The sequence below is a fragment of the Apis cerana genome, linkage group LG8 (assembly GCF_029169275.1).
Source record: "Apis cerana isolate GH-2021 linkage group LG8, AcerK_1.0, whole genome shotgun sequence".
Taxonomy (NCBI): Eukaryota; Metazoa; Arthropoda; class Insecta; order Hymenoptera; family Apidae; genus Apis; species Apis cerana.
Genome location: NC_083859.1, coordinates 1250343 through 1267087, shown reverse-complemented (window position 1 = coordinate 1267087; position 16745 = coordinate 1250343). Strand labels below are relative to the sequence as shown.

The 16745-nt window shown below is 31.7% G+C and overlaps 1 protein-coding gene across 3 annotated transcripts in view; it reads left to right on the top strand.

Moving 5' to 3' along the window:
* The first annotated feature begins 607 nt into the window (after nucleotides 1-607).
* Nucleotides 608-16745, top strand: part of LOC108000925 (AT-rich interactive domain-containing protein 5B) — a 184071-nt gene continuing 167933 nt past the window's right edge. Inside the window, exon 1 of one of the 3 annotated variants that reach the window (XM_062077801.1) lies at nucleotides 608-939. In XM_062077801.1, the coding sequence (XP_061933785.1) occupies nucleotides 925-939 (15 nt within the window). In that variant the 5' untranslated portion in view covers nucleotides 608-924. The remainder of the gene's footprint in view (nucleotides 940-16745) is intronic. The other 2 variants (XM_062077804.1, XM_062077802.1) reach the window with 2 other exon arrangements.

Here is a 16745-nt window from a genome sequence, read left to right as displayed (position 1 = left end):
ACAAATAAATATAACTTCACTTACATCAAACGTAATGATTAAAAGAATTTACAAAACACAATTGTTATTGCTATTTTATCAATTTATAATTTTAAATTTTATAAACACATTTTAATAATAATTAAATAACTATTCAAAATTCATTTTTTTCATAAACGGCACTCGCACTATCTGCTCAAACGATTAAAACTCACAAGAAAATTCCATAAATATGCATTGTAAATTAAACGTCGAACATGTGATATTCATAATAAAAATCCTATAAATCACAACATATTAACATTCAACATAAATACACATTCTTGAATTTCATAGTTTTAGAATGAATGTATCACTAGTAGCACAGATTTATATGTCAAATTAAGGTTAGAACACAAAAATCGGTTCTGTAGTTGTAATTGCACATTGTTTTTGATTATCTATTAGAAACTGAAGATATTCTAATGGATAGAACGAAATCGTAATTATAGAAAAGTATAACTACAAATACTAGATTTCGGTGAGAAAGAATCACACAGTGTAGATTATTGCAAACGTTTCACGATGTACTGCACTCAGTGCTCTACAAGAAGGAGAAGAGACGACAGGTGACTGGTGCCTGCGCCATGCGCATTGCTCGCTCGACCTCGGCAACACTCGAGCACGCTCGTCATTGCTCGGGCGCCTCCGGCGGCGAATGGTGGGGCGAGCAGTGTATCCGTGACGTCACATAATTAGAGTAAATACAAAGTAGTCTTGATGGGACAGCGGCGTGCGCCGCACCGTGAGTCGCTGGTCCGCGCGCGTCAAACCTATATCGTTTCGATACACGCACACCGCGTTTGTGTAGCTCGTGATATATTGCGCTATGTGCCGTCAGTGTGTGTGTACCAAAGGATCCTAGATGACTGTGGGAATAGTAAGTGACACTCGTGCAGCAAAGAAATGGAAAAGATAGAGGTGAGCAATAATAATTTGAAATTATAATTAAAAATTGTCTACGTTAGTTAATATGAATTTACGCGTCTGCGATCTTTTTTTTCCCCCGTTGTCGAATTCACTTGATGTGTTCTCTTGCTCGTCCGTAATGCAGAAGTGACAGCGTGGTGATGAGTGGGGGAAGGGGTAGTCAATGGAGGGGAGACAATCGTGTACTTAGACATCTGGCAACAAATGCAATTGTGTATATCTTCAATGTGCCACACTATTAGAAGGACTGATTAACTCTCCCTTCTCCATCGTTATCAACCTTTCGTCTTTCTCTGTTTCATTTTCATTTCTCTATGTCAACTTTGTGATTCTGCTTTTATCTCTCTTGCACGTTTCTTAGTCTCCCTCCTCCCTCTTTCTATCCCTCCTCCATCCCTTATTCCATCCCCACCCTTCTCATTCTTTCTCTTACTTACTCGTATGCTTGCTTACTATTTCTCTCTGTTTCTCTCCGTTTACATATCTCACTCGCTCCCTCTTTCTCTCTCTTTATCTCTTGTATTCTTTCTTTCTCTCTTTCTCACACTTCTACCAGTATACTTTATACTTCTTTCTCTCTCTCTCTTTTTCTCGTGTTCTCTCACTCGCAGTTAGTGAGGTATTTATAGATGTGCCTTAACCCGATTTAACACAGCCACCTCGACTCGCATTGTCCTAACAACGATTTAATGAGAAATTACATTTTTCCTCGAATTGTTTAGTTCTTGACTTTTTTATGATACTTTCTCTTTTTTAAAAATATTTTGAATTAGATAGATAAAATTATTGTGTAAAAGAAACGTTGTAGAGAAAATACAACAATATTATTTGTGCACAAGAGTCGAATCGATAAATACGTCTGTTATTATTAGGATGAAATATTATGGTACAAGCGGTAGATAAATAGAGCGTCGTCTGTTTAAAGAAAATTTTAAGAGCGTATGTTTGTGGCTGTCGTGAGAAAAATATATTTAGGAGTGTTCGTAGAAAGGATGTACAGTCGAATAAGAAGTTTACAATTTTTATTATCAACATATTTTTTTTCTTTTCCTTTTTTAGTTAATTTTTTATTTATAATACGAAAACAATTGAATTAATATTATTTATCTATTGAAACCAATTATTCAAATCAATTATTAAATCATAATTATGGATTTCTATTGATAATATTTTTCCATTAGTTTTATCATAGCTTAAATTTATTTTTTCATTTTTTTTTTGTCATTTTTCCATTTTTTATTCTCAAATCTCTTTTCCCCCTCTCACATGCTGTCTGAGTTTTTCATACAGCGATTCGTGAATTGCAATTCATATGATGAATACTCATGGAAGCATTCAGAAAACGATTTTTGTGAGATTCAGAATAGCGATTTCGATTCCGTGTATAGGTCGATTTGTTGTCGGCGACATTTTTCGAATCGAGACGGTTGACGAAACATAGAAACAAATGATAGTATTCATATAGCAGCTACAAAATCGCTCATTCGCAATGGTAGTTGAACAAGGACAGTGCTACGAAATTAGATATTGCATCGAATGAATATCTTATGGTCGGACGCATATATTACACGTGAATCGCGATTCACAAATTGCTACGTGTAAAAGAATAGTCCAATGCGTATCGCATATAAAAGAAATCTAATTCACACATTGTTTCTGTCTTTATCGTTAATGGATGAATTAAAAATATATATTTGAAAATTTAATCGATAATGAAGGATCGTGAAATAATTATTATATCAGGATTTAAGCGTGTGAGCGTTATTTTTGTTATCGTAACTCGACTGAATACGTAATACATGTAAAGTGGTCTCTATTGTCTTTTTCTCGCAATAAAGAGACAACAAACTTCTGCAATTTTTCGTCGCCTTTGTTCACCGTATAACAACTTAAAATATTCTCTCTGGCTTTTTGAATAAAGTTTACTTTTCTGGTGAGCTATTTATCCATAGAAATTTTATTTCGTTTTCTTTTTTATATTGTTGCTAAAATGGAAAATATAAATTATAAAAAATGGTACTGATAAATAGAATAATAATAGATGCTCTAACGAAAATTCCCTATGACCTATACTTGAGCGTCTATGACGTAATAAAATTATATATTTATACGACGCGAAGCTGTTTGGAGTATGATAAGTGAGGCACGGTGAAATGATGTTATTATGCAACAATGAATACTTATCTTATAAAATAAGTAATATTTCGCGATAATATTAATGATTATGGCATCATGGAGTTTATTTAAATAAATGAATATATTAATATACAAATATTAATAATAAATTTTTTAATTTTAATCGGATATATTCGTTGCATATAAATTATATTTAAATCATTTATAGATAATTAAATATTTAAATTTTATAATTAAATTTAAATAAATAATTGATGGAAAACAATGTAATAATTTCATTAAATTTAGTATAAAATGTATTTCGAATTGAATTTAATAACGGGTAAAACCAAATTTTATAAACAATATATTATTAATTTTATTTATTAATTTCGTGCGTCGGTTAAATAATACGTGAATCACGATTAAAATAATGCTTTGTCCTTGTGGTAAACAAACACATACATATTCGTGCTTTTTCTGTGCGCGATTCAAGAATCGCAAAAAATAACAAAACATTTATTTTAGCTTCGCTGTGTAATTTCTACGAGATATGTTTTATATTGAACAATGTTTTCGTGCATCAAATATAGACGAGTTGTTTTCTACAATTTTTCGCTTGAAAGCGAATGCGTATTTACGAGTTATATTAAAATTATTTCAATCGAAAGGTTTATTTTTGCATCATGAAAATTACGTAATACGATTTGACGACTCATTATTTACGTTTAAGAATTTCAATATTACACAAACACATGACATTTTTTAAAAAAGATTAAATTTAGAATTTAGTGCGCGTGGCATAATTTACGTCTTTGCAGACTTTGTACAGGCCCCTATAACAAAAACGTTTCTCACGGTAATCATTTTCTCTCGGGATTTATGTAATATAATATTTGCTTCTCGTTACTCTTGATTCTCAATTCGCGAACGTGTTACCGCAAATATAGCTCTGATAAAATACTAGTCGTGCTCGAAAGATAATTATCCCATGATTCACCGACTGTTGCTTTTTTCTTGTTACAGATCGTTAACAAATTTTATGGTCAGTTATAGCTATACCTTTTTTTCTTTGCTTTCTCTTTTTCTCTTTATCACTCTTCCTTCTGTATATATTATCTTCTGTTTATCTATTTATTTCTCTATATTAGAATTATATTTGAATACATCATACACGTTGTTGCCCATAATTTGCTATATAATTTTATCTTATAATGAATTCCCGTTTCACATTTGTAATTATAATTTATTTCATTGGCACACATATATCCGAGCTCGATGTACAAAAATATTAAGGAATTATTTCTATAATTTGAATATGTAGTTTCTTATCTTATTATAAAAAAAATATATATATATATTTTCCTTTATTAATTTACTCGATAATCGGTCATGCATATACATACTTACATGTGGCCGCATATTTGTACTGTTTACATGACTCTCTCCGGATTCGTGTATCTTCGTGCGTATTCGTGTTGGTACGCGTGACACGATGCGCGCGCACACACATGTATAGCACGAGCCAAATTCAACGAACCGAGCGGGACAGGTGCTTCACTAACAATAGTGGTACGCGCCTTTAAAAATGTACTTCAAATAATGATCGCGACGCTAAGCGCACTTTCAGTTATCGCGTAAAACTACCACGCACAACGCACACCACAAAAACCAGTTACCAGATAAATTTTACGATCTTTCAGCAGCAAAGGAAATTAGCCGATAATTTATCCACGTTCGCGCGCGCGCGCGCTTCTGGTAGCGAACACACGATCTTGTTCGCCAGAATTCAATTGGCGATTCATAATTAAAATTTGTGTACACGCGACTGGGCATATTTATTCGCGCTCACAAGCGGGTGCTGAGTGCGTGTATCGATCTTCATGCGTTCAGCCGAACCAAATATTCATAATCCGTGAAAAATGAATTTAGGTTAGCCTGCATTTTGATTTAATACAACGTAATAAAAGAGATATTAATCACTTAATTCATTAATCATTTCGGATTTATCTTTTTTCCAATTAAAGTCCCTTCTTTAAAGATTTTTATTATTTATTATTTATTTTCTTCTTGATGCGTGATATTTCTTCGAAGCAAAAAATGTAATCCTACGCGATAATATTCATCTAAGTTTTGCACGTTGATTCAGTGTGATTCGTTTCTTACTTCTACCCTCATACGATCTTCTCCCACCACGGCTCGTTCCCGCTCTTTCCTACTAACGACATTAAAGGAAAGTACCCCGTTGCTGCTTTAATGGAATTTACTTTTGTAGCTTCGCAGAGCTCACCATACTTTACAGAGTAAATTGCACCGCGAGGGCGGATCTTGAAAAACAAGTGTTTCGATTTGACAGGAACAATAGAACGTTCTCTTCTCTGGTGATATTATTACTTCGAATAGCAAATCAAAGGACATTTTTCAATTTGTATTTAAATTATAATGATATGAAAATTTTCATAAATTTATAATGCGGTCAATCCAGTTGTTTCCTGTATAATTATTTATCTCTATAATTATCTACGTTCTTCATACATTATTAAATTATTTGACGCGTTTAGATTTGTTTGATCGCGTGTTGCCCGTACTCATTAAAAACGAGACCGACAAGAGACTTCTGCACGATCAAGATAACGATGATAAACGAAGATACATTGTTAACTGCGATGATACGGCGTTGTATGCATTACTTTTTGCTTTAAAAAATTGCTAGAGGTGATAATATCGTTATCTATCGTGAAAAGTAATTATTCATCATTGAGTATCCATCAAAAAAATTAATTTATTCAATGTTATTTCAGTTTTATAATTTTTGTGAAAAATAATTTTTGTATTTCAAAGGAAAATCGATTTTCGATTTTTAATTTAAACGCGTCAATCGTAATTTGAATAATAATTAGAAAATAGAATTGTAAAGCACGAGAATGCTCACGAATGAAAAAAGAAACGAGGTTTTTATCACGGAGTGTACATCATGCTAAAATTCTAATCGGCAAAATTAGTCGGGAGGGGGTACAGTCGCGCCAGAAAGTCTGGCTGACCGCGTTTCCAAGTAGAAAAGTTATGAAATCAATTCAATGTAGGATTGGCATGTATAGTATTGTTGGCTCTGTTATTTCTTTTACATACATAGGTAATATCCAATTGTTTGCTTTGGATGCATATAAGATAAACGTCTTAATAAGATGTCTCTTACGTTCAATTTCCTTATTAAATTCTCTGGATTTATAAATTAAATTCCCGAGGTTATCACGGTGAAAGATTGATAATTAATATTGGGAAAATTTGAAACTGTTGTGAACGAAGGGAATGAAATCAAATCAAACAACCTGATTCTCAAAGATGTTAATCGATAAAATATAAACGCGTAATTATGCTTTACGTTAAATTAATAATAATAATAAACTACGTTTTAAAAGAGGTACATTGTATTAAAAAGTTGACAGATAGACAGACAGTGTAAAATATATGTTTGCTTTGTTGTAAATGTTAAAATAATTCTAGATGATAAGAACGACTGAAACTCGTTATCGGTATAATACTAATGGTCTGTTATCTTTCATAAGTAATGGAAAGAGTATTTTACCATCAAGTATCTTGAAAATGTACATAATGTTCAAGAATTATTCAAACGTGTGCTCGCAGCGAATATTTATCTAAAATAATTGTTTAAATTTTGTGCAATTATACGGAGAAATTTATTTTATCCAAATATTGGAAAGTTCGCGATTATTCATATATATGTATATATATATATATATTCATATATATATTATTCATATATATATATATATATATTCATAAATAACTGATTAAAAAAAAAATTGATGAAACATGTGACCTCGTTTAAAACGTTATAAACTTGCTTCATTCAATCGGGGTCGTGATATTGATTTTGAAGGATACATAAAAGTAAATAGTAGAGAGATATAACGATACAACGATAAAATATTTATTCCAATAATAATTCTTTTAAAAGATGTATATCTTTAAATATATATATATATATATATTAAATTATGCATCGAATTATTGATAAAATATTTTTTGAAAATGTTCCATTTCATTATTTCACATCGTTTTTTTAAAATGAAGATTAAAAAATTTATATATTATTAAATTTTAATTTTTCCTCTCTTGGATTCATCTATTAATTCTTTTTTTTATTTTTTCCTTTTACGTTCTCTTTTCTCCTATTGATTTTAATGGACTTTCGACGTGCATTTAACAACACGGATGTAGCACGTAATGCCAACATTTGCGGGACCAGTTATCATGGCTATGATCAGGAGAATAACAGGCACCGAAATTCACTGTGTAATAGTATTATGACAATGAAAGGAAGGACGACGAGGAATGATAGATAATTTTATTCGGACCCTTCGAACGATTTATCACTGGAATTTGCTTTCCAAAATCAATTTCGTTTTATATTAGCTTGTTTTATACAATCTCGTCAGGGACACCGGATACATTAATCAATTATAATTTAAGGTTGATCCGTTTTTATTGTTACATTTATTTTTATTTTTCGAGACTGATGGAAAAGAAGGGTCGTTAAGTAATCAATGTTTTCTCAGCTTTCATGAATCTTTTATGTCGTATATATTCATAATTGAAATGCTTTTTTAAATCGATGTTTTGTATTAAATTCCATTACGTTTTATTTTTTACCGTTTAACGTTCCACTTACTTTTTTTTTTTTATTCATATATTTAGAATAACATGTAAACTGGTCAGTTTTAGTATACCATAAATACTACTTTCAATACAACGAATGAATAATTTATTCGTGCACGAGAGAAACGTTAATATTAAGTAGGGCAAAAGTAATAACGATGAAAATAGTTGTAACATATGACATTAGATATGAAATATCGTTTCGGAATTTGAATTTGATAGGTTAACAAATTAAATTATATTTCGTCATGAATTATTATTAATCATATTTATAAAAAAAAAAAAAAAAAAAAAGAAATTTGTTAAATTATAGACAAAATTAAATTAACAATGATTTTATATTGAAGACATGAAAATTTTCATTTTATAAATTTTACATTTTTAAAAATTTTCCAAATTTTTAAATCGCGAAACTTTATTTTATTTATTAAACCGATATTTAAGGGAAACGAAAATCTACTCGTGACATTACACACAACAATAACTCGAGTCAGCAAAATTCTGGAAACACGGTGTAAATAATATACCAGATATGAATATTGAATAACGAATAATATTTACTATCTTGAATCTAAAATTTTCATCTCTCTGTAACCTAATATTAAAACAAAAAAGGAAAAAAAAAAAAAAAAAAATAAAAAAAAAAAAATAAAATAAAATTCTTATTCCAACCTTAAGAGGTTAAAGCGTAGCGATGTATTATTACCGATCGTGGAAAACGTTAACGTTATATTGCACAACCGACGCATCGCGATGTATCTCGCATTTGTTATAACGAATACTCGTTAAATCAACGCCAACTTAATTGAATTCCTACGCAGCGGCGCAATTTAAATGTGATTCGACGCGCATCCACGTTCACTTTCCGCGCTGACTGTACACACAGGCTGGTACATAGACGCGTTCACGCGATTAAGTACATTGCTTCTTTCATCTGCTGCTGAAAACGAAAAAGTTCAAAAACGAAAGTCTCGCCTCGCGGAGAGAACCAGATGTATATCTATATCTGCACGAGCATATGTACCCCCCGCATATGTACGTGTGTGTCGAAGAAAAAGCAACTTTTAACTTGATTCCACTTTATCTGTGTGTGAGTTATAACCGAGCGACGCTTATCTGCGACTCTTCTTAAATGCATTATTGAGCGAAAAACAAACAACGATACGAAATCAAACTTACGACTTCGAATTTCAGCTCCTATGAGAGCTCTTGTTTCAAAAAAATAGAATTTAACAAAATAAACGAAATAAACTAGACTTGGAGAGATAGAAATTAATTATTTAATTTGTTTTTTTTTTTTTTTTTTTTAATTTATAATCCCTAATTTTTTAGTCGCGAATCGACATACACACACACACATATACGGAAACGCGAGAGTAGGTTATTTAGTTATTTTGTAAAAAGTGACTCGATTCAAAGAAGATTTTTAATTTTCCAAATTGATTGATATTAATAATAGATTTTTATTCAATCATCATCGATCAATCGAAGAAATTTTACATATTAAAAATATTTCGAAATTAGTATTTTCAGATGTGACTATCCGACGGGGGGGAAAGGAATGCGATTTTAATTCAAAAAAAAGCTGAAAATAACTTTGATATCTCGAAAAAATTTCAGAGATGAGAAAAATCAAATTGTTCGCTATATGGTCAACTCTAAACCATTCAATCTTTCTACGAAACATTTTTCACTAAAATGATTACTTACAGCGTAATTGGATTGGTTCGTGCTCTAGTTATGAGTTTCATACAGTTTATAAATAGCACAAAAAAAAAAAAAAAAGAAAAACAATTACGAATTTCCGTTTTTAAACTCGATTACAATATTTACACGTAATATTATTTTTGTTTCGAACGAAAAAACAAACTAAATTGGTTTTATCGAAAACATTAACGATATTTGGAATTTGTAATATTAAACAAATATCGTTTCACCCACGACTGAATATGTAATAATATAACGATATTTGTTCGTTGAAATAGTAATATAATATTTCCATGGTAATAAATTGATAACAACAATCGCAACGCTATTATATTAATCACGTGCTAAAAACAACACGCGAACCCGTTCTCCCAACGATAAATTTACTTCATACATAATTGTGTAATTTAAACAACTTTGTTGGCAAGTTATCAAAACCTGTATGAAACACGGCGTTTTAAACTAAACTCTAAATCATAATTTTAAAAACATCGTTCCCTTTTATTCCAACGCTAACGTTGGAAAAAGCTGAAGCTCATAAAACTACATTAATATTAACCATACTCTCCAGTCTTGTAATCTGAGAGTTCTACCATTACGTCATCTTTTTAATTTTAGAAACATAATACTATAACTAAAATATTCAAGCTTTAATTCGTGGAAAGGCGCAATAGTACGCTATCGTCTCTCTCTCCCTTAGCATCGTTATTTATATAAACATTTTAATTGATCGCCCCGTCTAAAATGAAATCGTCTTGAGTTCGAATTAATATTCGAATAGTACGAAGTTTGCGCAGTCCTTGATACAAATAGATCAATCGTGGCGAAAAACCAATCGTTTAAAATTGTTTTCAAATTATTTACTCTATTCGTCTTTTTATAAATATTCCACTCACAGATCTTTCATTATTTCGCGTAATTCGTCCTCAACGTCGAGCGCACTTGCGAACCAAAGTTTATCCATCCTTGACACAAATTGTCGAACCGTAATCAAATATGCGCTTCAAAACGGTGTCCACGAAATCTTAATTGCTTTTCATTTTCTATATGCATTTGTTCTATTTATTAGGACAAAAACTACTACGCGTTTCACTTTTTATTTACGCTTAAACATCCGGAGCATCGGATACCGTTTAATTACAATGCGGGCATGGTTGAATTTATTTTATTATAAAAAAGATATTATTGCGAAAGAATTTAGAATTTAGATTTTAGAATGCAAATGGTAAAGGAAAAAGTAATAATTAATTTTATTATTAATCGAATAATTAATTTTGTTATCCTTTCGAAATATTATATATATATAAAAAAAAAAAGAAAAGGAAGAAATTGGAACAGACATTAATAATAAACGATACAAATTGCAATTACACGGATGAACAGTTCATTAATAACAATTGTGAATTTTGTTGCGTCGAATGAATAATCGACAGACGAGATTTGTTAAATTACGAGTTTTGTTCTCGCGAGATACATCGTGAAACGAATCCATTGCGGATGAATAATGGCACAAAGATTCGGATCGATAGGAATTTACGCGTGGCTTAAATAAATAAATAGAAATTTCCGCGGGTAACCGGTGCGCAAACAACCGAACGCAATTTGTAGATGATCATGAAATTCAATCCATTTTCTTACTTTAATTGAAACTCGTTGTTCCTTTGATATCGTGTATCTGTGTGTACCATTAATCGAGAATTGTCCGATTAATTAAACCGAATTTTAAACAAAAAAAATCGACCGATGAATTATCCGACCATTACGCAACACGAACATAACCTACAAATGGGCGGGGTTAACGCACACGAGGTCGGTAACGTAGTGAATCGTAACGCGCTGATAAATCTATCTAGCGTCGATTACGATTCATCGATATAACATGATATGTTAATACACGAGGATTCCACATTTCCCATTGGTAATGTGCCAAGATACTGAATATATGGTACATCTACTAGTGGCACGAATGTGCATCGAGTTATGAAAGCTGTTCGAAATGTTTGCAATTAAGATCTTGTGTGATCCTCGCTTCGTTTCGTTGCTTCTTTCATTCATCCGGCGAAAGAAGGCCACGACCTGGACCTTACTCAAAGTTTACCGAACGTTGACGCGAGTGTAAATAAGTCGGTGAGGTTACAATAATGGGACATGCGATGCAATTTTTTCCCTCCTTAAATTCTACTAAATTCTCTCTATATTCTATTCGCATAGATTTTCTTCTTTCTCGAAATCTTTCTCTCTGGTATTATCAACGTGTAATTTCTCCCACTCCTCTCTCTCTCTCTCTTTCTCTCTTTCTCTGTTCAAAGAAGCGAGCATTATCGATATTTACATTCAACGTGGTGTACAATAGTTTGCATCATCAATTCAAAACACATTTGTATCTTTCGTGCGGCGTATATTCATGGCAAAACTATCATAAATATTGCGCGTCTTATCAGATTCTCTTCGTAACTCGCCGGCACAATCTTGATATCCGCCATAGTTATAATATTATCTTTTTTTTTTTTATTTTCAATAAGTCATTTCTGACATGTAATACGCCACTTATCAAATTTTAAATATTGAGTGATTTTTTTTAAATTAAATTGTGTGTCGTTAATAAATTTATAAAAAAAAAAAAAAAAAAGGAAAATGTGATTTAAAAATATAATTCATACTTTATTTTTAATTTTATATTTGGACAGAGAGTTTAACCGTTATAACTATAGTTAAACTAATTATTAGATAAACATAATAAATTATGCCTTTTTTTTAACGGTTATGTATAATTTCTAAAGTATTTTATAATTTATGCAAATAATATGTCTTTATATCTTATCGATTTGAATATATTCAGAAATACTGTGACTAAATATATCTGTGAGGTAATATATCTACGTAGAGTGTTCAAAATTTCTTCTATATAAAGTCGAAAATTTTTTGTTTCTTTTTTATCATCTAAAAAATTATTCTATTAACTATTAAACACACCAAATTGGCAAATTGTTATTTCTGTAATTATAGGAAAGTAACACGGATAATTTTTACCATTAAATTAATATTGACTTTTATCGAGTTACAAATATAATATATACGCGTATATAGTCGGTCACACAAACGTTCGTATACAAAAATTTAATTTTATTTTTCTATTTTCTCTAACTTTATGATGATTATTATTTTCATTGTTAAATTAATTCCACGTATATACGAAACTTTCAATAAAATCAAATCATTTTCGTCTTGTAATGAGAAAATAGAATACGAGTACTTATAACGGCTATTTTTATTATTATTACAATACTACTTCAATCACAATCTTTTCACATAGATATATCTAAATACTCGTTACAAAACCGTTGTTTTAATCTCAATAGGTAATCAAACGTAATCTCTTGCATCGAAACACTTTTATCATTCAGAGATACACGATTCCTTTTTTACCCATACACTTCCTTTGCTTCTGGTCTTCTTCTCTGCTTTCTCATCCCTTCCTACCCCCTTACTCTTCAGTCAGCAGGTTTTGGCCTTAGATGCAGGTAGATGTAGGAGAATGTAGCAAGCATACATACATATATATATATAAGAGGCAAAAAGTAATTGGCAGTAAATTTTCTCCAACCTCCAGACTCCAGTGTATCTCGTTGACTCTTCCATGATCCACGCTGAAAAATACATAATATACATGCTTACTTTCTCGATCCTGCCTCTCGATCGTAATTCCTTTTCAGCCTGAGCATTGTACCGCGTGTACTCACTCACGGAGCATGAGAATTGATAAATTTCGTTTTCGACGATTTATTACCGTCGAAGAAAACTTTTCAAATTAAGAACGAGTCGGTACGCCTTTTGCTCGTGCTTCTTCTTTTTTTTTTCCTTTCTTCTTCTTATTTTACATCCCATTACGTCGAAAACTCTTTCACACGCGTTCAAACAGCTCGAACAACTGTATATTTACAAAAGGGGAGGGTAGGAGAAGTTTTGATGCGGCGAAGAGAGGAAACGCCAAGTCATTTTTTAAATCAGTCCCCCAAACAACGGATTGAAAGAAATTGAGCGAAAATGGAACGAAAGGATGGGAGCGCTATATTTATATAGGGTCGCGTAACTGGTTCGCCTTATTATTTGTGATAAAATTGGATAAAAAATTGTATTATATAATAATTAGGTTTCCCCTTTTCCCTATTTTTTTTATTCTTTTTAAATCGTTTTGAATCGTCCCTTTGACGATTATAAATACGTAAATTATAATCCAAGATAGATTCCGAGCAGGGATTCTTTTTATTAAAATTTTCGAAGCAATTTTTGGATATTTTATTGCGCTTTAAACTAACGATTTATTTCTTTTGGAATGGAAGAGTTATGTACGTGACACCGTGTAGACGCGTTGGAACGTCGAAAAAGAGTTTTTTTTTTTTTTTTTTTTCATCGTGACGGGACAGTTCAATTATATAAGCAATCGATGGGAGAAAGAGGGTATAGGTAGAGTATGTCAATGTCGATTGCGTTTTATTGGCACTGTATCATCGGCCCGTTCCGGTGATTACGGGTTTATTAGAATTTTTATCCTTTCCATTAGGTGGATATCTGGATGAGGATGCATTATGGACGTAACGCGGGGAATTCAAATGTTTGAATATTTGGATTCGGGTTGAGAGGGAGATAAGATAACCATGCGAACGTGAATTTCATGGATTAGGGAGGGGATACGCGTGTATGCGCATGCGCGCGCGCGCGTGTGACAGCGGAAAGTAAATGTTTGTCTTTTTATTCTGCTCTGTAAGCGTGTTTATGAACATTGTTAGATACAACGATAAACGGATGCGCGTGAATATCGATTCTTTCGATTATAGAGGAGACATTCGTGATATCTGGCGAGTTTTTATCTGATAAAAAGAGAGTCAACACGGTTACAAGAAGTTTTATATATATATATATATATGTATATGCTTATCGATTCAATTAAATTTCAATGATGATCGGTCAAAGTTTCTTTTTAATTCGTTTTAACAAATTTCGAGAATTTTTCAATACACGGACAATTCTTTTACCTGTTGGAATTTTAATGGAATTTAATTATTCGATTATTATTTATTTATTTTTGCGTGTACATTTTTAAATTAGTATTAAAAGAGACAAGATTTCACAAGAGTTATAGTTGTAGCATAAATCTTTACGAATATAATAGAGGGGTTGAACATAACTTAAATGGGAAGCTCCTAACCTTTGAATCGAGCCATCCTTTTTATAATAGCCAAGTAACCTTAAGATCCTTCCTCTCGTATTTCTCAAAAAAAAATCAACGTTACAATCAATAATGGAATATTACCCTTAATCTATCTTCCAGACATAAAATCTCCCCTTACATCGTGAAATTGACCAAGAAGAATTTGATAATTTAATTTTCGTATTAATTTATTGATTTGTTAACAAAGGTGGGAAATTTTATATAAGAAAAGAGAAAGAAAAGATCCCCCCTGATGAAATTTTTTCAGTAGGAATAACAATCTCAAAAATAATCTAAAAATAATCGCGGTAGATCGATGAATAACTCTGCGGAGATATTGTATGAATTTTGAATCAGGATGGAATATTCCCAAACAGACATGGTATAGTTGGATGCGTTTGTCCACGAGCAGGGGCATGTTGCGAATGCGTAAAGAGCGATTCGAACTTGCTTCCTAACCGGGTCAAGCAGAAAATGCTGCGACTAACAATAAGTTTCGTTTACCAGCAGACAACAAAGATCCGGTCTTTCGTTTTGAAAAACTTCCTGGATCATCAAGCAGAGCCCCTATACGGTCACGCGACCGACATTTGTCCGGTTTCTTGGCTTGATTTTCGGCAAACTTCTACGCGATTTATTACATCTGTGTATTCTATATAAATATACAACGGAAATTCGATCATCCCGGCTCGATATAAATAGATCTTTTGTTTATAATTGAATTGAAAAAAGAAGAGAAATTATCATGCCTTTAATTTTCCTGATATACGATCCTTCCTCTTTGCGATAAAAACGCGGTTTTCAAGTTGAGATACAATAAATAAATATTATTCGTCGAATTGTTTCTAACCGTTATATTCTAAATTATTGCACACGTGTGTGAAATCAATAATTTCGTATGCAACAACGTAATATTATCTACGTATAAATTAGCCATTTTATCAAACGTTTTCTGTTCAATAATACATAAACGTTAATCGAGGACGAATAAAATATGAATTCTTCGGTCCCCTACGCCGAGAAATTTTTTTTAAAATCTTGTTAATCCCCACAGATTCGTCGCATGTTTTATTAGAAGGAAGCTACATCTCTGGATGATGCAACTTTGATGCCAAAGCTCGTTACTTTCCAACCGGTTTTCTTTTCCATTTTTTCCCCCTTTTTTTTTTTCTTTCTTTCTTTCTTTTTTGTTTGCTTTTTTCCTTTTTCTACACACCACCACTTTTAACTCGAAACGAGAATTAAACAAAGCTCGCGTTCATTTTTTAACTTTAGTCCTTCCGATATAAATAAATTTCATATTTTTTTGTATCGTGTAAACTCGAACTTATGGAAACATACGAGGGGAGGGGGGGGGGGTCAGATGCGTGAAGGATTTTAAACTATTCTTTGTCTCGAGATACTTGGTTGCTCGTTTTTAATGGAAATTTTTCTCTCTCTCTCTCTCTCTCTTTCTCTCTTTTTTCCCTTTTTTATCAAACTTTTTCCTCCAACTTTCGCGAAATAGTTTTCCACGTTCCCTCTTCTCCCGCTGTACTTTTCATTTTTGGCAAATGCCAAGTAAACAATACACGCAGAAGTGAATGAAAAACTCGAACGAAATTTATTTTTTCGCAAATTGAAAGATCCGATATGAAACGTTTTATTTTTCTGTAATTGATGAGTTAATTTCCTCGCCAAATATTTGTCGTCCAAATTTTTTCACTGTCTCGAGGGAGGAAAGGTAACAACTTTTTTTTTTTTTTATCAGTTTTCCTGTTTGTATTTTTGTTTTGTCGAATAAAGAGAGAGAGAGCATTATCTGTAGCTTTTTTTCAGATGAAAAATGTGATTTTTATTTAAATGGATATCTCTGTTTATCACGTTTATCTTGAAGATAAAGAAAAATGATATCAAAATAATTTATTATCATTATCATTATTATTATTATTATTATTTCTTTTGGTCGTGTGTCGTAAATTGGAAAAAAAATTGCATTGATACATGCGAAATAACGTGAAGCTAAGTTTCAATTTTCTAATAACGCATTTTTGATCGTATCGTATTAACATTTCTTAATATTATTTCTAACGATTTTTACTTGTTT